General features: G+C 37.0%; 1 protein-coding gene across 1 annotated transcript in view; it reads left to right on the forward strand.

The window, feature by feature from the left end:
- The window catches only part of UBR5 (ubiquitin protein ligase E3 component n-recognin 5), a 172,895-nt gene that overhangs the window by 52,426 nt on the left and 94,626 nt on the right, over positions 1-25,843 (forward strand). The window contains exons 2-9 of the mRNA XM_049854462.1: positions 905-949; positions 1,293-1,374; positions 1,842-1,918; positions 2,926-3,045; positions 17,322-17,511; positions 17,708-17,867; positions 18,461-18,610; positions 20,388-20,599. Of these exons, the coding sequence (XP_049710419.1) occupies positions 905-949; positions 1,293-1,374; positions 1,842-1,918; positions 2,926-3,045; positions 17,322-17,511; positions 17,708-17,867; positions 18,461-18,610; positions 20,388-20,599 (1,036 nt within the window). The remainder of the gene's footprint in view (positions 1-904; positions 950-1,292; positions 1,375-1,841; positions 1,919-2,925; positions 3,046-17,321; positions 17,512-17,707; positions 17,868-18,460; positions 18,611-20,387; positions 20,600-25,843) is intronic.

Genomic DNA, 25,843 nt, shown 5'->3' on the forward strand with positions numbered 1-25,843 from the left:
GAAAAAACTCATTGCCGTTGATGGGGTTCCAACTCACAGCGACCCTGTAGGACAGAGTAGACCTACCCTATACGAGTGACTGGTATATTCAAACTGCCGGCCTTTTGGTTCACAGCTGAGCGGTTAACCTGCGCCACAAGGGTTCTGCAAGGAACCAGAGATGACAAATAGTCCTTCCCTAACATAGAAGAGAATCTGAGACCTAGTGAGCTTAAGTGAGCCCAGTTATTAGTAGATGAGCTGGGAGTAACCCCCTTGCTATCTGTGGATATCGTTTCCAACACAAATTTGTATACATTACACATGTGATTAGGAGTCTTACCATGATTTTTGTAAGAATTAGAACATTTAACTGAGTAATAACCATTCCATCAGTGTTCCCTTAAACTAAAACTAAACCCGTTGCTTTCGAGTTGATTCCTACTCATAGTGACCCTATGGGAAAGGGTAGACCTGCCCCATAGGGTTTCCAAGGAGCAGCTGGTAGATTTGAACTGCCAACCTTTTGGTTAGCAGTTGTAGCTTTTAACCACTCTGCAACCAGGGCTCTGCTGCCATTTTTGTTACATAAACTCTAGAAGCCTGTTTCCTCATTTGTGAAATGGGATTAACAATACTATCATTTTTGTTACTGAGGTTGCTAATGGGGTGGTGAGGGAAGAGAAATTGCAGAGCCTGCTGGTGATTTTGGGTGTGTGGGGGGTGGGGGTGGTCAGGACAAAAGTCAAAGATAATATATAAAAAACCATTCTTGCCATGATGTATAGTCTTGATAGCATTTTTTTTTTTTTTCAAATGGTATTTTGGAAATCACCAAAATAATGGCCCAAGTGACTGTTAGAACTGTTTTATTTACAGAGGATCTGTACATGTGGTTTATTTATGCATTATTTTGCTTTTAAAGGTTACGAGAAGTTTCAGAGAAACTGAACAAATATAATTTAAACAGGTAAGAATTTTAAGATACTTTAAATTTTCCAACAAAGAACACATTTTTTAAATTAGGAAAACAAACTCATTTAGGCAGCAGCTACTAAGAATCTTTTGAGTTGGGTTCATTTGAATCATAGTTTCTGTTCATACTGATTAAAAAAAATTCTGGCATAATGGGATCTCATAATTATTATTTTTAAATTTTTGTTTTAAAATATATAAAGTTTTTTTTTTTTTTTTAAAGAAGGTCATGCCAGCAATTTTTTTCTTTTGTTAGTTGGGGGAATAACCTAGAATGTATTCACCATTTAAAAAATGATTCGCTTATGTATAGTTTTTTTTTTTTTTAACTTCCCCAGCCATCCCCCTTTGAATGTATTGGAACAGGCTACTATTAAACAGTGTGTCGTGGGACCAAATCATGCTGCCTTTCTTCTGGAGGTAAATTATCTACTCGAAGGTAGAGAAATGGAAAGTAAGCAGTTAAGGTAGAATTGTGTATCATCTTGTTTCTTGCTTTTTAACCAGAGAAAATAGAAGCTACGTGGAACTGCTATTTCAGAGACCACCCAGTTCTGTTTCTTCATTGTGTAAAAGAGTCTGGGTCCAGAGAAAGTTTGAATGATTTACTAGAATTTGGAACTAGTCACAGAATGGGGAAGCTCCTGATACCCAGTCATTTCCTTACTCTGAATTCTGATTGAGATTCTTTAAATGATTTTGTACTGGTTTTTTGATAATGTATGTATTTCATATTTCCCCAGCTTAGGTATAAGTGTTCAGGAAAGGAACTTGTTTGTTGTCTTCTAAATTGACAGTGATAGGCAGAGAATACTGTTTGTTGACCACATTCAGATTTTAATATGCATTTTTACTTTGGAAATTTTTTCTATTTTGTTCGTTCTTAGGATGGTAGAGTTTGCAGGATTGGTTTTTCAGTACAACCAGACAGATTGGAATTGGGTAAACCTGACAATAATGATGGGTAAGATATATCATTTCTATTTAATAAATACTTAGCTCTTAGAAGGTATTACTTTTATATTAAACGTGTGTTTTCATTTTGGTGACACAAAAAAAAGCATTGGAAAAAAATCAGATGCTTGAAATAAAGTGAAATGGTTACTTTGTAGTTTGATTTTAATTTTTATGTAAGCAGAGATTAATGACTATACTAGCATGAAAAGTAGTAGAGCTGTTGATTACTTACCGGAAATAGGTTCCCAGAAGAAAGGTATTTTATGTGTTATTTGTTCTTTGACTGAAATGTTTTTTTAGATGACGTTTTTCACCTTTACTATTTCCAAATCAAGTAACTCAATTTGAAAACAACGAAGCCTTTAAAATTTTGGTCTGTAAAAATAATAGTATATAAAGAAGGAAGCATGATAATGTATTACGTCTGTCAGTTGGTTGCATCTAAGGAAAACGTGATTACTAAAAAAATCTAAGTGGCAATTTACTGTTTAAAATAAATTTGCAGTTAAAATATGAAAAAGGTTTCAACCAAAAAAGGACAATAGATTGCTATGAGGCTATAAGGTTTTAGATTTTCTCTTTGATATGAAGTATAAATTTCAGTAAGAGTTAGCAGAGAATTGCTAGGCTGGTATTTTATCACAGTAAGAATTCTTGTCGTCCATGCCGGTGTACCTCAAGTGCAGGCACTACCGACCACTCCTCTGTCAATGGAGGCTTGTGTGTTACGGTGCCAAACAGGTTTCAGCAGAGCTTCTAGACTAAGATGGACTAGGAAGAAAGGCCTGGCGATCCACTTCTGAAAATCAGCCAGTAGAAACCCTATGGATCACAACTGTCTGATCAGCATCTGATCCTGGGGATGGTGGAGGACCAGGCAGTGTTTCATTCTGTTGTGCACGAGGATGCTATGAGTTGGGGCTGACTCAGAGCAGTGAGACCTGGAATTCCAGGTTTGTACCTAGGGAGTTTTGGACTGTTTTGTGATTGTTCCTCCTTTTGTTTTTCCCCCAGGTCAAAGTTGAACAGCAACTCGGGGGCAGGGAGGACTTCGAGGCCTGGTAGGACAAGCGACTCCCCGTGGTTTCTATCAGGTTCTGAGACTCTGGGCAGGCTGGCAGGCAACACCCTAGGGTAAGTCGTGGCCAGGTGAAGGCATCCACTGGTCCATGCCATCACTCTGTGCGCACTCTCACTCTGAGTGGCCATCAGCATGCCTTAGTGATAGAATGAGGAAACTCCTGAGCTCTGGGCAGGGAGCTCATGTTGCTCACGGTGAGCCCCGTGATAAAAATAACACACACAGACCAATCACAATTAGCCCAGGTCTTGATCTTTTAAAAATATATAATGCTTGGCTGTGTTTATAATGTCATCATGCCATTTATGTCATTTAAAGTTTTAACGACACCATTTTTGGTCAAAATTTGTGACTTATCTCTTGGATAAAAACATCTAACATTTATTTCTTCTTGGTATCCAGAACTTGTAGTTCTTTCTGTATTCATTTAATGAGGCTTGTGAATCATGTAGCTAAGTCTTACAGGCTTTAAAGAAGTTATTTTTAATTGTCAAATTTATGTATACAATGTACACCTTTTAAGTTACTCAGTCTATCTAGACAAACTAAAGAAACCATGTACAAATTGCAAACCAGAAGTAAAAGCAGTTTAAAATATATTTAAGGTGAGGAGGCAATTTAAAAAATTTTTTTGGACACTGAATTTGTATGTAAAGTAAATATGGATTTAAAAATTGGAGTCCTTGTAATAAAAAAAAGTAATTATCTTTGCTTTTGTGCTGAAATAAGTTTATTTTGGGGTGGGAGGAGGATCATTTAGTTAAGTGCATCCTTTAGCTCATTTTGTGTGAGAACTATTAATAGGGAATATATGGAAATGTTGTCTTTCTCTGTTTAAAGATCCTCTGCTCACAGTACAGGATAAAGAATTCTGTAAATAACATGGAATAACAAATGAAATTTATTATTTAACAGAAGAGGATTATTACCTATCGTGCTGTGTCAAAATTTTACCTTCTTTAACGATAAAAATTGTTTGTTCAGTTTAAGGGTTGGCAAACTGTTGCCTGCAGGCCAAATCCACCTGCTCTTGTCTTTATTGAAACACAGCCACACTCGGTTTTTCCCTCAGTGCTGGTGGATGCCTTTGTGACACAGTGACAGTGATGAGCAGTGGAGACACAGAACTCTTGGCCAAGGAGGCCTGGAATGTTTGCTGTTCAGCCATTTACAGAAAAAATTTGCTGGTCTCAGGTTTAGTTTACTTAGTGACGCTTGTTCGTAATTGTAATTTAATACTCATTACTTAATAGTAGTTTGTACTCTTATTTTTGAGTTTAATTTTTCATTTTGAAATAATTTCAGACTTGCAAAAATACAGATTCATATGTACCTTTCACCTAGCTTCCCCAAGTGTTAACATTTGACATGACCCTAGTGCAATGATCAAAACCAGGAAGTTAACGATGGTACAGGGCATAATCTGTAGCGCATATCCGCATTTTGCCTGTTGTCCCACTAAAACCCTTCTTGCTGATCTGGGATTCAGCCTACAATATCACATTGCACTTAGTTGTCATGTTTCCTTAGTCTCCTCCAATCTGGGACAATTCCTCAATTTTTATTTAACTTGAAGGACGCTGATGATTTTGAAAACTACCTTATCGTGTAGGTTGTGTCTTTTTGTTGTTTTTTCATGATTAAACCCAGGTGGTGCATTTTTGGCAAGAGTACTTCAGAAATGGTGATGGTGATATGTTTTATTACTGGTAATTTGTTAACTTTTAAGGTAGTGTTTGCTAGGTTTCTCCACTGTGAAGTTACTGTTTTCCCTATTGTCATTAATGTATATTTTGTGGGTAGATACTTTGCCCACTTAATGTTAGCATCCAATTTTAGTGACTATGGATAATTTTTATCTGAAACAGTTATTACTGTGGTGTTTGTCGAATGATGATTAAAAAAGTTTTTTTATTCCTTTTACATTTATGAATTGGAATTCAAGCATAAGAACTTTCCCTCCTTCCTCACTTACCCTCTTCTATTTCTGTTCCTTTTCATTTATTTGCATTATTATGGTCTTGTGGATATTTGTTTTATTCCATGGTTTATAATCCATTACTCTTATTTATTATACTGCTCAATTGTCCTAGACTTAAATCCTCTTCTGTCTTAATAAAATAAAACTTGTTTAAAACCAGTTACAATAGACTGTATGACAGAATGGCTGAAATCAAGCAGTGGAGTTTTATGACTTCGTTAATAAAATATGCAACAAATACAATAATAAAGTAATATACATGAGTTTAATAAAACTTCTGTAGACCTATTCCAAAGATTAGGGCTAATTTTAAGATTTTAAAATACACAGAGAATCAGTTTTTGGGTCTTCCTTCCCCATTGTTGCCCATACTCCCCCCACCATGGTGTCCCCGCCCAGATACGCGCACATGAGAACAGCAGACCCCGTAACAGCTTTCTTCAGCTTTAGCTTTGGGTCCGTGAATTGCAATATTGAAAAATGTCGCAGTGCCCACTAACTCAGTGCCGGTCATTTGTCTTTATTTGAGTTTGCAGATGTCCACAAAGTGTAAACACTTGACTTACTGTTTCTCTTGACCTCTTTGAAAAGTCTTTTCAGTCTGTCTATAGCGAAAGTGTGATCAGGTTGTTTTGTAAATCCAGAAATTTTATAAAGTCAAAAATATTTTCCTTATAATAAAACTTCCTTTTTCCGTAATTTGCACAGTAAATTTTTCTATTTCTGTGTTAATTACAATGGACTTTAAAGAAGTTTGTAATTCATAACATGTACTAGAGAATCTAGAACTGGAAGATCTTAAATCCCCAAAGGGGACTGTCAACCACAGATTTACCAAATATAATCGAATATGAAAGACACCATCCCCCACAAATATTTCTGGTCCCCCTCCCTGTGGAGGGCTTGTTCACTTTGGGTTCACAGTGATGTCACTGAGTCAGGGAGTGAGGGGTCTCTATTTAAAAGCCTCATTTGAAAGAATTTGAGATAATTGGTATTGTTTCTCTTTTCCACCAGTATGGATAATTGAGAATTGATCATTTGTTTTGACTGATCATTCTTAGGAATGCATAGCAGACAATTTATAGGACATCTTTTAATAATTTTCCTTTGGTTTTTCTTTTTTTTTTTGCTAATTGGCAGGTTTGAGGGCAAAAGGTTTCTTGCTGGTGCTGTTTTTCCTCCCTTTAATAAATATTTCAAACACATGCTAGGAAATGTTTAAAAAATCTCCTAGGTATTTTGTTGTTGTTGTGCTTTAGGTGAAAGTTTACAGCTCAAGTTAGTTCTCGTAGAAAAATTTATACTCACATTGTTATGTCACCCTAGTTGCTATCCCTATAATATGACTGAACATTACTCCTTTCCACCCCGATTTCTTGTGTCCACTCAACCAGCCCTTAGCCCTTTCTGCCTTCTCATCTCCCCTCTAGACAAGAGCTGCCCTTTTAGTCTTGTGTATCTCCCTAAACTAAGAAGCTACTTGAACTAAGTATCATTTTATGTCTTATAGCCCAATCTATTTTCTGTCTGAAAAGTGGGATTCGGGAATGGTTTTAGTTCTGGATTAGCAGAGAGTCCAGGGGCCTTGTCTTCTGGGGTTCTTCCAGTCTCAGTCAGAACATTAAGTCCGGACTTTTTACTAGAATTTGAGTTCTGCACACCACTTTTCTCTTGCTCTGTTAGGGACTTTCTGTTGTGTTCCCTGTCAGGGCAGTCATTGGTAGTAGCCAGGTACCATCTAGTTAGTCTGGTCTCAGGCTGATGAAGTCTCTGGTTTATGTGGCCCCTTTTGTCTCATGGGCTCATATTTTCCTTGTGTCTTTAGTGTTCTTTGCTTCGTGTGGGTTGGGACCAGTTGATGCATTTTAAATGGCGGCCTGCAAGCTTTTAAGAAGCCCAGAGGCAGCTCACCGAAGTGAGGTGCAGAATATTTTATTAATAAATTTTGTTATGCCAGTTGACCTAGATGTCCCCTGAAACCATGGGTCCCAGACTCCCGCCCCTGCCACATGGTCCCTCGTAGTGTTTGGTTGTGTTCAGGAAGCTTCTTAGCTTTTGGTTTAGTCCAGTGGTGCTGACTTCCCCTGTATTGTGTGTTATCCTTCCCTTCACCTAAGATGATTCTTGTCTACTGTCGGAAACCCTGCCGGTATAGTGGTTAAGTGCTGTGGCTGCTAACCAAAAGGTTGGCAGTTTGAATCCACCAGCTGATCCTTGGAAACTCTATGGGGCAGTTCTACTCTGTCCTGTAGGGTCGCTAGGAGTTGGAATTGACTTGATGGCAACGAGGTTTTTTTTCTCTTTTATCTAGTTAGTGAATTCCTCTCTCCCTCCCTTCCCACCCTTTTAATCATCAAAAAGTGTTTTCTTCTGTGTTTAAACCTTTTCTTGAGTTCTTATAATAGTGGTCTCATATAATACTTGCCCTTTTGTAACTAATTTCACTCAGTTTAATGCCTTCCAGATTCATCCATGTTATGAGATGTTTCACAGATTCATAGTCGTTCTTTATCATTGTGCAGTATTCCACTGTGTGAATATGCCATAATTCATTTATCCGTTAGTCTGTTGATGGGCGCCTATGTTGTTTCTGTCTTTTTGCCGTTGTGAACAGTGCTGCAGTGAACACGGGCGTGCATATATCTATTTGTGTGAGGACTCTTATTTCCCTATGCTATATTCCAAGGAGTGGGATTGCGGGATCGCGTGATACTTCTGTCTTTAGCTGTTTAAGGAAGTGCGAAATGGATTTCCAAAGTGGTTGTACCATTTTACATCCCCACCAGCAGTGTATAAGTGTTCCAGTCTCTCCACAACCTCTCCAACATTTATTATTTTGTGTTTTTTGGATTGGGGTGATATGGTTTCTCATTGTAGTTTTGATTTGCATTTCTGTCATGGGTAATGATCGTGAGCATTTCTTCATATATCTGTTAGCCGCCTGAATGTCTTCCTTGGTGAAGTGCCTGTTCCTATCCTTTACCCATTTTTTAATTGGGTAATTTGTCTTTTAGTGGTTGAAGTTTTGCAGTATCTTGTAAGTTTTAGAGATTAGACCCTGATCAGATATGTCATAGCCAAAATTTTTTTCCCAGTCTGTAGGTTTTCTCTTTATTGTTTTGGTGTGAAGTCTTTTGATGAGCATAAATGTTTGATTTTTAGGAGCTCCCAGTTATCTAGTTTCTCTGCTGGTGTTTGTGCGTTGTTAGTTATGTTTTATATTCTGTTCATACCATATGTTAGGGCTCCTAGCATTGTCCCTGTTTTTTCCTCCATGATCTTTATTGCTTTAGATTTTATATTTAGGTCTTTGATCCATTTTGAGTTAGGTTTTGTGCAAGGTGTGAAGTATGGGTCTTATTTCATTTTTTGCAGACAAATGTCCAGTTATGATAGCATCATTTGTTAAAGAGACTGTTTTATGCCATTTAATAGACTTTGCACCTTTGTCAAATATCAGCTGCTCATAAGTGGATGAATTTACATCTGGATTCTCAATTCTGTCCCATTGGTCTGTGTATCTGTTGTACCAGCACCAGGCTGTTTTGACTACCGTAGCGGTACAATAGGTTCTAAAATCAGGTAGTGTGAGGCCTCCCACGTTGTTCCTCTTCAGTAATGCTTTACTTATTCGGGGCCACTTCTCTTTCCACATGAAGTTGGTGATTTGTTTCTCCATCTCATTAAAAAATGTCATCAAAATTTGGATCGGGATTGCATTGTATCTGATCTGTAGTTCGCTTTGGGTGGAATTGACATTTTCACAGTGTTGAGTCATCCTATCCACAAACATGGTACGTTTTTCCATTTATGTAGGGCTCTTTTGGTTTCTTGGAGTAGTGCTTGTAGTTTTCTTTGTATAGGTTTTTTACATCTCTGGTTAGATTTATTCCTAAATATTTTATCTTCTTGGGGGCTGTTGTAAATGGTATTGATTTGGTGATTTCCTCTTTAGTGTTCTTTTTGTTGGTGTAGAGGAGTCCAACTGATTTTTGTATGTTTGTCTTATATCCTGAAACTTTGCTGAAATCTTCTATTAGTTCTAGTAGTTTTCTTGTGGATTCTTTGGGGTTTTCTGTGTGTAAGATCATATCATCTGTGTATAGGAATACTTTTGCTTCTTATCAGTTTGGATGCCCTTTATTTATTTTTCTGGTCTAATTGCTCTGGCTAGGATTTCCAGCACAGTGTTAAATAAGAGTGGTGATAAAGGGCATCCTTGTTTGGTTCCATTCTCAGGGAGAATTCTTTCAGACCCTCTCCATTTAGGATGATGTTGGCTCTTGGCTTTGTATAAATGCCCTTTATTATGTTGAGGGATTTTCTTTCTATTCCTATTTTGCTGAGAGTTTTTATCACGAGTGGGTGTTGGTCTTTGTCAAATGCCTTTTGTGCATCAATTGATAAGAATCATGTGGTTCTTATTTTATTTATGTGATGGATTACATTGATTTTCTAATGTTGAGCCATCCCTACATAAACCAAAAAAAAACCAAACCCACTGCTGTCGAGTGGATTCCGACTCATAAGAGACCCTATAGGACAGAGTAGAACTGCCCCATAGAGTTTCCAAGGAGCGCCTGGCGGATTTGAACTGCCGACCTCTTGGTTAGCAGCTGTAGCACTTAACTACTATGCCACGAGGGTTTCCAAAGAACAGACATACCTGGTATGAATCCTCCTTGGTCATGGTGGATTATGTTTTTGATATGTTGTTGAATTCTGTTGGCTAGAATTTTGTTGAGGATTTTTGTGTCTATGTTCATGAGGGATATTGGTCTGTAGTTTTCTTTTTGTGTGGTATCTTTACCTGGTTTTGTATTAGGGTTAAGCTGGCTTCATAGAATGAGCTTGGGAGTATTCCATCCTTTTCTATGCCCCGAAATACCTTTAGTAGTAGTGGTGTTAACTCTACTCTGAAAGTTTAGTAGAATTCTCCAGTGAAGCCGTCAGGGCTAAGGTTTTTTTTTTGCTGAGAGTTTTTTAATTACCTCTTCAATCCCTTCTTTTGTTAAAGGTTTATTTAGTTGTTCTACCTTGGTTTGTGTTAGTTTAGGTAAGCAGTATGTTTCTAGAAATTTGTCCATTTTCTCTAGATGTTTGAATTTGTTGAAGCACAACTTTCATGGTATTCTGTTATGATTCTTTTAATTTCAGTTGGGTCTGTTATGATATCACCTATCTCATTTCTTATTTGGGCTGTTTGCTTCCTCTTGAGTTTTCCTTTTGTCAGTTTAGTGGGTGGTGTATCAATTTTGCTGATCTTTTCAAAGAACCAACTTTTGGTCTTGTGCTCTTTCAGTTAGCTCTATTTCATTTAATTCTGTTCTAAGTTTTATTATTTCCTTTCTTCTGGTGCCCGAGGGCTTCTTTTGCTGCTCTCTTTCTACTTGTTCGAGTTGTAGGGTTAATGTTTTGATTTTGGCCCTTTCTTCTTCTTGGATATGTACATTTATTGCTATAAATTGATCTCTGAGCACTGCTTTTGCTGTGTTCCAAAGGTTCTGTTAGGATGTGTTCTTATTCTCATTTGATTCTGTGAATTTCTTTATTCCGTTCTTAATTTCTTCTGTAACCCAGTAGTTTTTCAGCAAGGTATTATTCAGTTTCCTTGTATTTGATTTTTTTTTCCCTTGCTTTTTCTGTTACTGATTTCTACTTTTATGGCTTTATGGTCGGAAAAGATGGTTTGTAATATTTCAGTGTTTTGGATTCTGTTAAGGCTTGCTTTGTGGCCTAATGTGTGGCCTATTCTGGAGAATGTTGCATGTATGTTGGAGAAGAAAGTATACTTGGCAGCTGTTGGGTAGAGTGTTCTGTATATGTCTGTGAGATCAAGTTGGTTGATTGTGGCATTCAGATCTTCTGTGTCTTTATTGAACTTCTTTCTGGATATTCTGTCCTTCACCCAAAGTGGTGTGTTGAAGTCTCCTACTATTAGTGTAGAGCTACTTCTCTTTTCAATGCTGTTAGAATTTATCCATTTTGGAGCCCTGTCAGGTGTGTAAATGTTTATTATGGTTATGTCCTCCTGGTGTGTTGACCCTTTAATCATTATATAGTATCTTTCCTTATCCTTTGTGGTGGATTTTGCTTTAAAGTCTGTTTTGTCAGAGATTAATATTGCCATTCTTGCTCTTTTTTGATTATTGTTTGCTTGATATATGTATATATTTTTTCATCCTTTGTGTTTTAGTTTGTGTCTTTAAGGTGTGTCTCTTGTAGGCAGCATGTAGAGAGGTAGTGTTTTTTAAATCCATTCTGCCACTCTCTGTCACATTATTGGTGCATTTAGTCCATTTACATTCAGTGTGATCATTGATAGGTATGAGTTTAGTGCTGTATTTTTTTGGGTGTTGACAATTTCTTTGTTCCACTTTAATTTTCTGTGCTGAGTTGTTTTTCTTTATATATTTTCTCTTCATCTTTTTTATTGTTGTTGATTTTACATTTACTGAGTCTTTCTGTTTTTTGTTTTGATGTGTAGTATTGTTAGCTTCCTTTGTGATTGCTTTAATATTTACCTCTGTTTTTCTAAGTTTAAGCTAATCTTTTATTTCTTTATATCGCCTTGACTCCCTCTTCATACGAAAGATCTACGGCTACATTTTTTAGTACCTGTTTTTTGTTTTAACGTTACCATCTTTTACATATTAATTTCTTTGTTTCCCTACTTTCAGTGCTTTAGCTTTGATTTATTTTTGTGACTTCGCTATCTGAATTGATACCTGGTTGCTCTGTCCTGTGTTATAGTCTTGGGTTTTTACCTGATGCTACTGATTTTCTAACTGGAGGACTCTCTTTAGTATTTCTTACAATTTTTGGTTTGATTTTTACAAATTCCCTAACTTCTGTTTATTTGGACATGCGCTAATTTTGTCATCATATTTTAGAGACAGTTTTGCTGGATATATAATTCTTGGCTGGCAATTTTTTTCCTTCAAGGCTTTGTATATGTCATCCCATTGCCTTCTTGCCTGCATCATTTCTGCTGAGTAGTCAGAGCTTAGTCTTACTGACTCTCCTTTGTAGGTGACTTTTGGTTTATCCCTAGCTGCTCATAAAATTCTATATCTATGGTTTTGGCAAGTTTAATTATAATAAGTCTCGGTAACATTCTTTTGGGATCTACCCTGTGTGGGGTTTGATGAGTTTCTTGGATAGATACCTTATCATCTTTCACGATATCAGGAAGGTTTTCTGCTAACAAATCTTCAGCAGGTCTCTCTGTATTCTCTCTTATATCCTGTGTTCTGTTTTGGTACACCAATCTCTTGTAGGTTCTTCCTCTCAATAGAGTCCCACATAATTCTTAGGGTTTCTTCATTTTTTAAAATTCTTTTATCTGGTTTTTCCTCAAATAAGTTGGTGTCAAGTGCTTTATCTTCAGTCTCACAAATTCTGACTTCCATTGCCTCAATTCTTCTCCTGCAACTTTCTGTTGTGTTTTCTAATTCTGAAATTTTATTGTTAATCTTTTGGATTTCTATTTGTTTTTACTCTGGATTCTTGCAGCCTGTTAAATTTGTCATTATGCTTTTGTATAACCTTCTTAAGTTCCTCTGTTGCGCTGTCTGTGTGTTCCTTGTCTTGTTCTGCGTTTTACTTGATCTTCTTTCAGATCTCTTGAAGAGTTCTGTATATTAGTCTTTTGATTTCTACCTCCGGTAATTACAAGAAGTTCTCTTCCTCTGGAAGGTTTCTTAATTATTTGTTTTGGTGGCCTGCTGAAGCCATCATGGTCTGCCTATTTATGTGATTTGATATTGACTCTTGTCTCCCAGCCATCAATAAGTTATTATATTTATTCATTTTATGTTTGCTTACAGTGTCCCAACTTCCTGTTTTGTTTCGATATGCCCAGATAGGCTGGTAACGTGAGCTAGTCTGATTATTGGCGTCTTTGAAGCTCTTACATCCTGCCTCCTGGTGGCCAGGGCTGTTACTAGCTATATGAGCCCAGGAGTCTGTTTACTTTTCATGTCTGGATTTAGCTCAGCTGTCCAGGTCATTGGTCCTGAGTGTGTGGTGCAGGCTCTCACCTAGATGGACAGGGGCAACTGGTGTAGGCCCAGGTATCTGATTGCAGTAGGGGGTCATGCGCTGATCAAGGCAGAGTGCTGACTGCTACCTCTGAGTGCTACCCTGTTCCCTGGAGCACGTAGGTAGCTGGGTTTTGCAGCCGATCTGTGGGCACCCAATGCTGTTGGGTGTAAGGACTGGGAGTCACCACTTTTTCTTGGACCCCTGTCACTGGTGTCTTGGTAGAGCAGGTGGAGCCACCAGTCCTCAGGTCCCTGATGTGGGTAGGTGAGGACCTTGCTTAATGGGCAGGGTGATGTCAAATGTCATGAATCTGCCACTCCCCCTTATAGCAGATACAGATGAAAATAGGCTTCAGGTATATACCCTGTTACACTGTGCTAATGAGGGCCTATGCTGTTGAAATGGGTCCACATAGATCCATGCAGGGGTAAAAACCGTTCAAAGTCTGTGGACTCCTTATGCCTATGCCTTCTTCCAGGTATCCAAAAACAAAACAAAACATGTTGCCCTCGGGTCAGTTCCAACTCATAGCAACCCTATAGGACAGAGTAGAACTACCCCATGGAAATTCCAAGAAGTGCCCGTTGGATTTGAACTGCCGACCTTTTGGTTAGTGCCTGTAGCACTTAACTACTGTGCCACCAGGATTTCCTTCTCCTAGGTAGTTTTGTTAAGTTCTTTGCAAATGAGGTTAAGGGTTAGGGGGGCAAATTTATTGGAGAGAAGAGAAAGGAGTTCATTTGTGTTTAACTATAAGGTTAAAATGGAGATATTTGAATTGAAAACATCTTCTGTTATCACTGATGACTGGCCATAATAGATGATAGGTATAAACTGCTCTTAGTTGGTTTGAGTTACCATATGTCCTTTAGGGTTTCATCTGAACTAATAATCAGTGCAGGATTTGAAATATAAAAGCCAAGCAGGTGATTGTAATTGCAGTTGCAAATAGTTGAAGCTGGGCCGGTAGATAAGATAGTAGATAGTAGAACTCTGACAAACTGCTTGCTTCATTTTTAAAGAAGACAGTGGATAAGCTGTTACTGTCATAGGAGAATACAGGAAACACCTCTGTCCTTCTACTCCCCCTTTTGTTTTGTCCTAAGAGAAGCTGCAGATCTGGATTTTTATGTGGAATACTTACGTATTGGAGCTAATTGTATATTTTAATGCAAATGTCTATGTATGTAATTTAAAAATGAAAAAACGCTTTACTTTAGAACGGTTTTAAATTGACAGAAAAATTACAAACATAGTACTGAGAGTTCCTGTATACCCCATACCCAGTTTCCCCCATTATTAATGGCCTACATTAGAATAACATGTTTTTTTTCACAATTAATGAATGAGTAATGATACAGTATTATTAACTAAAGTCCATAGTTTATTTAAATTTCCCTATTTTTTACCTAATGTCCTGTTTCTATTCCAGAATCCCATCCAGGTCACCACATTGCATTTAGTCATCATGTCTCCTTAGGCTTCTCTTGACTGTGATGGTTTCTCAGATTTTCCTTGTTTTTGATGAATGTATATACTTTTTAATCGGCCAGTCAAGTATGTGGACAAGATTTGGCCAATGGGCTTTAAGTTCGCAAGTTATAGACTAATTCCATACCAGATATAATTGCCTTCGTTGCTTTCAAGTCATTCTTTGTTCCTTGAGAACCACATAATAGGATCAAAATTGTGACAGTGCTTTGATAAGCAAACTATAGAAAGTAGATATAGGTTTTCCCAGTATTTTTGAGTTCCATATTAAAAATTAAATATTAAAAAAAATCCCACTGCTGTCGAGTTGATTCTGACTCATAGTGACCCCACAGGGTTTCCAAGGCTGTAAATCTTTACAGATGCAGACTACCACATCTTTCTCCTGCAGAACCACTGGTGGTTTCCAACTGCTGACCTTTTGGTTAGCAATTGATTGCTTTAACCACTGCACCACCAGGGTTCCTACGAAAATTATACAGCTGTCCATAATTATAGGCAAAAAGAATCCTTAATTCTAGTGCTATCTTTTATGACCACTAGTAACTTTCTATTAGTGTATGCTTAGTTTAATGCATCAATCTTTATCTACGTAGCAAGCTGGTAGAGGAGTGTTCAAGAGCAATTGAAATGGAGAGACTGCTAGGTTGTTTGGATTCTGATAGGAGAAACACAGCATAGCAGGTGAGCGTGGGGAAACATGGTATTCCCCCCCGCTCCCATGCCCAGTGAAAACAGTCAGGTTAAGGGGCAAGCCAGAAGTATTCGATATTTGTTTTTGAATTCACCCCAATTGAAGGTTTGTATAGCAGAGATTGCAAAGTGGCAGACAGTGGTGTTTGAACCTGCGGTGTTTAAAGAAGAGAATTAGAATGTTTTAGATAGGCAGATATTCTCTACTCTTTCCTGATATCTTGGCTTCATTCATCTCTGTAACCTCTGTACCTCTTGTGGAGCATCTGTAATGCCTGTAGGTCTGCCCAGGTGCAGGTGTGTATCTGTGTAGTGTATCTGACCATAGTTCATGGTATTTCCTTGGAGGAAAATGGTATGCATTCCTTGGTGGAAATGTCGGGTCGTCCATTATATCCACCATGACCATATAATCTATTGTCCAAACTGAGACATCGTCGAGTGAAATTAATAATTAGGCTTAGACAATAGGCTTAAACTAGTACCATCCCAGGAAAACTGGGACATTTAGTTGCCCTAGTTATTATCTGTTTTAGGCTCTTTGGTGTGATTCTCCCTGTTTTCAAGCTGAAATAATGTATTTGAACTTTTGAATGTTCAAAGAAATTCCTAAAGAGTAGTTCCACCGGAAAGACTTAGTTTTTTACAACTTATGGGAAACCTGAAGTAGAAATGCTAATTTAATATTTGATTGGAATATGCCTATGTAGGTTTTCATTGATCCTGTTTCTTTATTTGTATAAGTACCACAATACCTATAACTTGAAAAGAAAACGTCTATATATTAGTGCTTTCTTTGATAGCATGTGACATCTTTTTTTTTTTTTAATACAGTATGCTTTTAATGAAGCCCTTTTGTTTTTCTTTTGGCCTGCGAGATTTTAGCATTGCATTTCTAAAATCTATTACATAGCTGAAATAAGTGCTGTTTCATACTACAGACCTGAGGATGCACGATATTGTTTTTCTCCAAAATTATTTTGGGAAGTCCTTAGCTATAGATGCAGATACTGCATAAGCATGAGTTGATAGCATGCATCAACAAGTGTAGAAAGCCTTCAAAAGGACAGTACCAGTTTTTCTCGAGGTTTTTTTTTCTGTTTTCATTATACTGAGAAAACTAAGGTTATTTGTTTGTTTAGGAAGAGATTGAGCTTTCCAGTCAAGTGAGAAGACTCAATCAAGAAATTTGATACCTACTGATTGGAGAATTGTTACAGTTAATATATGTAAAACTTTTTAAGGGGAAAAAAAGAAATGGAAAAACAAATTTAAACTAAGTCTTTTTGCAATGGAAAGCTGAAGGTTTTAACTTTAAGTGAGTACTTGAAGAGGATTTGGGAGTAAAGTACTTCTTTCTGGGTTGCATGGTCTATTAGAAGAATCTGTTACTCATTTTAAAGGAAACTGGCATTGTCATAATTTGAAAGGCTAAAGTGACTTGTAATGACCATTTTCTTTAACATCTGACCGAATGCAGAAAGCTGTTGTATGGTTATCCAGTTGACTTAATTTAAAACTTAATTGTGGTTTTTGGAACAATAAGTGATGTTGCAGACTTCATACCCTTTCTACATCATTTTCTTATACTTACGGAAAAAGTTAATGTATTCATTAAGTAGTTAGTAGCTTTCTCTTGATCAGGGTAGTTAATAGTGCTAAATATTAATGAAATACTGTCGTTGCAAATGAGTGTATTGCAGGCAAAGTACTTTGAGTTCCAAACTCTGGATTTTATTTTTTCGTGACAGTGTGTTAGTAGTTAGGTTTGATGGGTCTTCCGTGCAAAGGCAAAATGTGCTGTACAACTCATTTTATGGTTGTGACTAGAAATATATGGTATGTGGATACTTTAAAAATTATATTAAAAGAAGTTTAGACGTTTCTAAAAAGTTTCTAAAAAGTGATAAATTTATACTTCAGCATTTACAGAATTATAACTTAATTTAAAGCTCAATTTTATTACCCTATTTTCCTGTCAAAACACTACAGTATATATTATGTCTAATTAGACAAATAACATTATCTTGAATAAAGAGAATGAAAATGAGACCCAAAGTGATCTTTTCAGAATGATTGTTAAAATGCTAATTCTATAAATTCTTCAATATTTAGAAGTCGCTGGAGTTCAGGAGTAGGTGGAAGTGGAGGAGGATCTTCAGGAAGGTCGTCAGCTGGAGCTCGAGATTCCCGCCGACAGACTCGAGTTATTCGGACTGGACGAGATCGAGGGTCGGGGCTTCTGGGCAGTCAGCCTCAGCCAGTTATTCCAGCATCTGTCATTCCAGAGGAGCTGATTTCACAGGTATGAATACTGTAGGGTACTTAATGTAAGACAACAGGGTAAGGTGAAGTTTAATGGAATATGGTGAACTGTAGTCTTAACTGCTTTTTTTGTACTGATCCTAGAAAGCTGATTTTGATAAAGAATTTCATCAATAAGAAATTAGCATTGTCCTTTCCTTTATTTTTTATTATTTTGTTATGATTTTTTATTTCAGGCCCAAGTTGTTTTACAAGGCAAATCCCGAAGTGTCATTATTCGGGAACTTCAGCGAACAAACCTTGATGTAAACCTTGCTGTAAATAATTTACTTAGCCGGGATGACGAAGATGGAGATGATGGGGATGATACAGCCAGTGAATCTTACTTACCTGGAGGTTGGTGGATCACCATCATGGTTGTCTTGTCTTTGGAGTGTTCTTTTGACTGGGGAATGGGATTTTAAAGCACAAATCATTTTCTGGCTGTTCTTTTCAAGGTATAAGATAATTCTTACGGCAGTGCTGTTTGATTTGATTGTAAAGTTCCTTTTCAGGGAAAATGGGATATGTTTTTTGTTCATTGGACTTGTGTTTGGTCCCAGTAAAAAGATGGTTGTATATATATGGTTTTATCACTGGCTGACAGATGACTCCGGAATGTTGTTTTTGATGCTTTTATTACTGAATATGGTTTAATATCATTGAGGTGTATTTAGATTTTGATTGTGTAATCCCTATATCTCACAAATATTATATCTTAAATGATGTTTTTTCCTTCTGATTATTTAGTAGGTAGCCTAAGCAACAAGCATGCATTTAGTGTTCATTAAAATCTATGTTAACAATGTTAACGTTTACTTTTTTCCTCAAGTAATGTCAGTAGTCAGTCCCTGATTTTAATTTATTTTAATTTTTAGAGATCTCTTAGTGTCCTACAGATGCTCACTTTATAGCTGTTGCATTTTATATTTGCTTGTTTCCGTTTGTAGAGGATCTAATGTCTCTCCTTGATGCCGACATTCATTCTGCCCACCCAAGTGTCATTATCGATGCAGACGCCATGTTTTCTGAAGACATCAGCTATTTTGGTTACCCTTCATTTCGTCGTTCATCACTTTCCAGGCTAGGCTCCTCTCGAGGTAATTTTGTATTTATTTCTTTCTGATCACTGGCTGACTCTGTGGAGTGGCAGAGGTAGAATTTGCCGTATTTGAGTTTTTAATATTGCAGTAGATGGATTTATTACTTATTAATGCTTTTGGATGCTTTGGAATTAAAACAAGTTATTTTTGTTTTTGAAGAGCCACAATAGTATTTTAGAGATGATCTTGTCTATAACACATGTAGAATACATATCAAAGGTTATGACTTATTCCAACGTGTTTTTAATTAGAATATGGATTCTGAACTAAAAGCAGAATTCTACTTTACAGTCAGTGACATGCAGCATTCAGAAAACAAGTCTCCTTAGTTGATTTGATTAAAATAAAGCGATTTTTCGGTTCTTTTTAAAGCCTGGCTAGATGAAAGAGTGAAATACAAAAAAAAAACTTATTGGATTGGCCGGTAATAAATATATAGAAATGTTTAATTTATTAAAATGCTATTTTTAAAACTTTTAAATCTTTAATAAAAGATATAGTGTATAGTAGAGGTCAGAAAGAGGATTTTGAAATCATTAATCTAGCCTCTCTATATATATTGGTATAGCTTTAGGTTGCATCATAACTTTTGTAAGTCAATATTTTCAGTTTTCCAGAATCTAAAATATGATTTGGATAACAGTCAAGAATCAGCTGTATTGTTTACCGGTAATTACTAGATTGCGAAAGGTGCCATCTCATATTAAGATCTTGCTGCAAATACCTAGTGCTTAAAAGGAAGAGTTTTAAAATAACAAATTTGTGGTGATCTTTTAATATAATTAATCTATTATGAAATAGCTTTGAAAATTTTAATGTAAATGCATACTTTACAGCCATAAATGCATCAAGTATTGCATTTTTAAATTTACGGTACCTGACACAACTCCTTCTGAATTTCTCCCTTTTATCATTTACTAAGGTTATTTTGTGTAGGTATTTGAACCGTAGGAAATTGCTGGTGTGTGACCAATTTTGACTTTTTTAAGTGGTACTTCCCTATGGTTCAAGTTAATTGTGTTTCTAGTTCTTATTATCTAAGTCTTGGAAAGTTTATTTTGATTACTTTATTTAAAAAAAAAAATAATGTATGAGTACCCTGGGGGGTAAATTGACTTTAGTTTGTAAGCCAATTGGAAGGGAAGTATTTTGGTATGGAAATCTTTCTGTGAAGATTGGGAAATAGAAAAAGTCTGTCTGGTTCCTCAGAATTCTAAATAAGACATATTCATAAAAATCCAGCCCTAGAAAATAACTCTAAACATGGGTTTGAGTTATCAAAAGTTTTATAGTTAGTTTATATTAATGGACATGTATTTTAACCTTTTCAAGTTTTTTTTTTTTTTTTTTTTTGGTACAGTATTTTTAAAAAATAACTGAAGACTATAAGTACTCTTTTTGGTCTTACCTACTTGTATCTAATGTATTAATTCTCATTTATTTTGCAAATTTTCTAAAATAATTAAAAAAGTTACAGTAACCATTTTTAATGAAAGTCAAACTTTTAAAACTTCACAAAAAAAATCAAAATCCATTTTAAAATAAAGCAATTCAAAGTCTGCCTCTACATAGTTTTAAAAAACACTAGTTTATAATTTTCATCCATTCACTTGAAAGGGTTAATGTTTTGAATGTTGCATGTCAGGCTTATTAGATATACATTTACATTAAATATTTTTGTGAGTAGATAAACTGCTATTAGTTGCATCCTGAAGGGTCTTTACTAGAGAGTGGCTTACTTTTATCCCACTGGTGTGACCCAATTGCATACCAGTTCTCCTTCTTCCCTTAGAGAGAGACTCTGAGCTGTTGCGTGAACGTGAATCCGTTTTGCGTTTACGTGAACGAAGGTGGCTTGATGGAGCCTCATTTGATAATGAAAGGGGCTCTACCAGCAAGGAAGGAGAACCAAACTTGGATAAGAAGAATACGCCTGTTCAAAGTCCAGTCTCTCTAGGAGAAGATTTGCAATGGTGGCCTGATAAGGTATTTGAGAAAAACCCATGCCCCTCCATTTAAATGGATTCCTGGCAGGCCCCCCCCCGCCCATATTTATTTATTTATTTTGGATATCTGTACTACCATTAAAAAAAAAAGCACACAGAAAGTGATATTTTTGTTTTGTTTTAAGATACAAGTAGAGTATCTTTATTAAGCACTGCATGAGTCATCTCAGGGAGATATGTTCAGTGGTGCTATTTTTCTTCTGGCTTGATGAGGTAAATCAGAGAAATCAGGATGGTAGTTCTAGATAACACATGAACATTCTGTTTTAGAACTTCTTTCCTGGTAATAACTTTACTGATGACTGATAGAATAGTCCGTGGTAGAAATTTATTTCCTAACGTCAGACGGACCCTAGTCAGAAGGGAAACTTTGGCTTCAGGTTTATGCAGGGGGAGTTTGTGGTCATTGACACAGCAGGGTGGGGGAATCTGCGTTTCTGTGATCACTTAGCTGCCCCATTTAATGGCAGTGAGTCCTGACAGGCTCTTTGCTGTGAATGGTGTGCGAGACAAAGCGGGGTGAACGGGAGTGGACTTGGCGGAGCCCTGCTCTGCATCCTGAGGAGTAGTGCAATGGCTGGCTTCTAGAAGCATCCAGGGTTTGTTCAATTGATTTGAATCTTTAAAACTCCATCACTGCCACAGGTAAAACAGCCTGTGCATTGTCTTAAGTGGTTGATAAGTCTTATATTCAAAGGCAACTATTGAAAGCCATAGATTTTTTTTTTTACCTGTTTTTTGGTGTGCCTGTAGCTTATTCCCAGAGCCAGTTGGGTGGGGAATTTTCTTAACTGGAAGTATACTGAAAGACAATGAGAATGTTAAGGTTAATCTCTAGCAGGTAAGAGTCTGATGTGGAAATCTTTTCTTTCTTTCTAAATTTGAATTTCAGATATTAAAGGGAAATATTTAACCTTCTGGATTAATTTTTCTGCAATTATTGTGAGTCTCGATGCAATTCATTTTCCTCTGCATTCAACTCATGTGGAAAGATTGAATGCAAGAAGGAACATGAATTTTAATCAGTCTCTTTGGAAGCAGAGGCATTTTGTTTCCCTTGGCAGCTGCCAGACTTTCCTTGAATTGTATTCTCTTACTTATTTCCATAAAACTAGAAATGTCCCAAGTTCTACTTTTACTTCATATGGTAGCAGGCCATTTAAACAATTACGCTTTTTTTCTCCTTTGTTCACTGTTTCCTATTTCTGTTGCCTCACGCATATTAGGGCTGTGTCTGTTGCATGGTGACAGGAAGTAATAGAGGACTCGTGAGTCTTGTATGTATTAGTTTAGGCTTCTTTAGCATGCGTTATTTTTGACTGATGAAAGTGGTTTTGAAGAATACAAGTTTAGGAAGCGTTCTTCCTGGTCAGTGTACACCCTGTTAGATTCAGCCAGTCTTTGTTGACCTTAATTGGTAGGCATGTTTTTAGGTACAGCCTGTTCATAGGGATGGTTACTTAAGTGCACCATGAAATCTTGACACTGTACAGACTTCAGTCTGTTGTTTTCTTGGTTTGTTTAGACATTGAATGAATGAAGGAATAGCAATATGTGAAGCAAAAATATATTCTACCTATACCTTTTTTCTATTAAACACCTAATTTAAAACAGTATCTTTGAAAAAGAAACTTTTTATTAGCTCACGATTGAAATGAAGACATAGACAAATTCAATTCAGGAAAGAATACAACTTAAACCTAGTTAAACTGTAAAGACTTATCACAGTCATCAACAAATACCATTAGGTAGGTGTTTGTCAGCAGGGCTAAATGCTACACTCAGAAAGAGAATCCAGAGCTAGGACAGCATGAAGAATTATACAGGGGCATAGGCTAAATGCCACGTGCGGGAACAGTCAATATGTGGGACCAACATTGTTGGGGGAAGTGATTGCTGAGGAGTAGAAGTTTTGAGGGGAGAGTTACTTTGGAAGAAGTAGTTGAGAGTGTGGGAAGATGGGGAGTCAGGATGCACTTGGCTGTCTGCTGTGGTACAAAGAGGTAAAGAGATAGATCTGCTAAGAGCAGAGGGTCTAATGAGGGGCCCAGTGGGAATTCTTACCTTAGGATGATTTGAGCTTCACGTTCAGGCCAACACTTGGAAACGCAAGCAGCTGGAGAGTATGCATCCATCATTTCATTGCCACGCCACAGACTTGGTTGACTGATTGCCACTGAGTACCTGGTGCTTTTGCTAGTTACTGGAGCTATATAAAAAGACAAAAACAAAAAAACCCAGTTGCTATTGAGTTGATCCTGACTCATGGAGACCCCATGGGTGTCAGAGTAGAACTATGCTTCATAGGGCTTTCAGTGACTGAGTTTGTGGAAGTAGATTGCCAGGCTTTTCTTCTTAGGTACCTCTGAGTAGACTTGAACCTCCAACCTCTGGTTAGCAGCCAAGCGAGTTGATCATTGGCACCACCCAGGGACTGCTGGGGCTGTAGTGATCACTAAAACCAGATACTGAGCCTGTCTTATGAAACTTGGAGTGTAGTACAGGGGACAGATGATAATTAGTCATACAAATAAATATTTACTCGTAAAATATCTGTCTCTTTATAATCTTGATTGGGGTTTGTGATTCTAAAGAATCCTGGTAGCTGATGGATTATTTTAACATAATAGTTAATTTCTACATCCTCAGCACATCATGTTACCACAAGATAGTCTTAATTTTGTACACAACAGTAAACTTGGAATTTTATAGCAGGAGGAGATCTTATAGTTTGTCTCTATCCATTCATTTTTATGGATGAGGAAACCAATCCTGTCTTTTGCTCATGTTCACATAGCTAATTAGTAGCAGATCCAGCACTGAAGCCAGGAAGCCTGATTTCAAAGGCACTGTTTTCCTACTGTATCATGCTTCCCCCAAAGTATTTGGGAGTGGTGTCTTTTTGTTTTTTTTTTTTTGGTCAAAATATCCATCTCAGCTTAATTTCAGAAGTGACATAATCTAATATTCTTAAATTGTAACTACTGGTATCCGCAGTATTTTTTCATTCCGCCTTATGTTAGGGTACATGAGAAATTTTCTTGGTAAGTTATCTGGATTTGTACCTCCTTTCCCACCACTCATTTATAGAGATACCCAGTTCTTCAGTATTTCAACCAAAAGGTTATTAAAGCTCATTAATCATGGAATGTTCTCTCTTCTTTAAGCCCTTACAGTATACTCTTGAATAGAAAATATTTGATGTAACTTCAAACTATAAATAGTCTAGTGGATTATTCTTTTGAGTTAAATGTCAAAGCTAGCATAAAAGCATAATTTAAAATTATCATAGGATGTTGAAAGCTCCATGAAGACAGAGGTAAGGGTCATTCAGTCAGTATTATTTTAGTAACAGTGTTATTAAATACTTGGTGTGTGTTAGGTCTTTTGCTGAATGATAGGGTAGGAATTTTGTAGGAAGGCAGAAAATGACGTTAATATTATCAAATAAGTCTCATAATGGAATTAATCACAAGAGACTCTGGAAGTCTCAGAAGCCCACTTTGAGTGATGACTAAGTAGACTCTGGAGCCCGGCTGCCAGATTTCATATTTTAACTCTACTACTTACCAGCTGTGTGACCTTGGTCAAATTCTTCAACCTCTCTAAGCCTCAGTTTTCTCATTTGTAAGATGGGGGATAATGATGGTGGTTTCTGCCTCAAGGGATTGTTGTGAGAATTAAATGAGTTAGTATATGTAAAGCATAAAGAGCAAGCAGAAGCAGAGCCCTGTTCCAGGAAGAGGGAACAGGCAGTTTCCGCAGGTCAGGGAGGAGCGAGAGAGCCCTGTGCATTTTGCTTGTTTCCAGGCTTCTCCTTCCCTTTTATTATAAATAATGCTCTGAATATATTTTTAGCTAAAATCTTTTGTTCTAAAATGTTTTCTATAGGACTATTAAGGCAAAGCTAGAAAATTGAAATTATTTAGAGGAATATAGATATATCAAAAGCCTAGGAAAGTATAGTTACTGTTGAAGTCCTGAGGGTCTGGGTGCCTGGTACAAAAAATGAAATAAAGCGGGTTACATAATTCTTATTCTCTAATGAAAGGAGACAGCAGTTTTCCAGAAGAAATGTTTTCCTCGCTCTAAAGTTTAAGAATAGTTTATCGTGGGCTACAGCACTTGAGCCCTGAACCCTCTGAGAGATAAGTTCTTTGTTTATAATATTAGCATTAACTTAATTAATTTGTAATATTAATAAGCAATAACAAGGTTATTCTGCATTTGCCTCTTTCTGGTAAAACCTTTCAGTGGCTTCTCACTGCTCTGCTAGGAACAACATTCATACTTCTCACTGTAGCTGACATAGCCCTGTGTGAACTGACTCCTGCCTCCCATTCTCATTTATTGCCACCCTTCCCTCTGTCATCAAATGCCTTTTCTCAGTTCTTTGAACTTGCCCAGCCCTTTCCTGTCTTAGAGCATAAGCACATGATGCTCCCTTCCCAAGGCTGGCTGGTTTTCTCATCGTTTGAGTCTCAGGCTCTGTGTCCCCTGATCAGAGCAGCCTCTGTGACTGTTCTGTCTCATTGGCAATGTGGGACCTCTCTATTCGTTTCTTATTACCTTTTACTTACCACTTTTTTTTTTTCCTTCTTTTATAGGACTTGTCCCAGTTTATAACTATTAAATTTGTTTAATGTCCCTCTCCATAGCTTTACTGTAAGCTATACCAGGCCTTTTTTGATCATCACCTGTCTCGTGTTTGGCACATAGATATCTCTGCTACTTTTTTGTTTAATCCATAGGTCTCTTTGGAGAGTTTTTTTAAAATAATTTTTATTGTGCTTTAAGTGAAAGTTTACAAATCAAGTCAGTCTCTCTCACAAAAACCCATATACACCTTGCTACACACTCCCAATTACTCTCCCCCTAATGAGACAGCCTGCTCTCTCCCTCTACTCTCTCCGTGTCCTTTTCGCCAGCTTCTAACCCCCTCCACCTTCTCATCTCCCCTCCAGGCAGGAGATGTTAACATAGTCTCAAGTGTCCACCTGATCCAAGAAGCTCACTCCTTACCAGCATCCCTTCTTTGGAGAGTTTCTTAATGAATATATCCTTTTCACATCTTTTTGCCCCTGCATTCTGATGTATTATGTAAATAGCATGCTAAATGACTAATTATATTGCTAAATGACTAATTATATTACTAAATACCCTGCCAAAGAAGAAGAAAAATGGGAATCTTTTGATGGAAAATATACTGATTATTTATAGGACC

Source organism: Elephas maximus, chromosome 15 (assembly GCF_024166365.1).
Source record: "Elephas maximus indicus isolate mEleMax1 chromosome 15, mEleMax1 primary haplotype, whole genome shotgun sequence".
Classification (NCBI taxonomy): Eukaryota; Metazoa; Chordata; class Mammalia; order Proboscidea; family Elephantidae; genus Elephas; species Elephas maximus.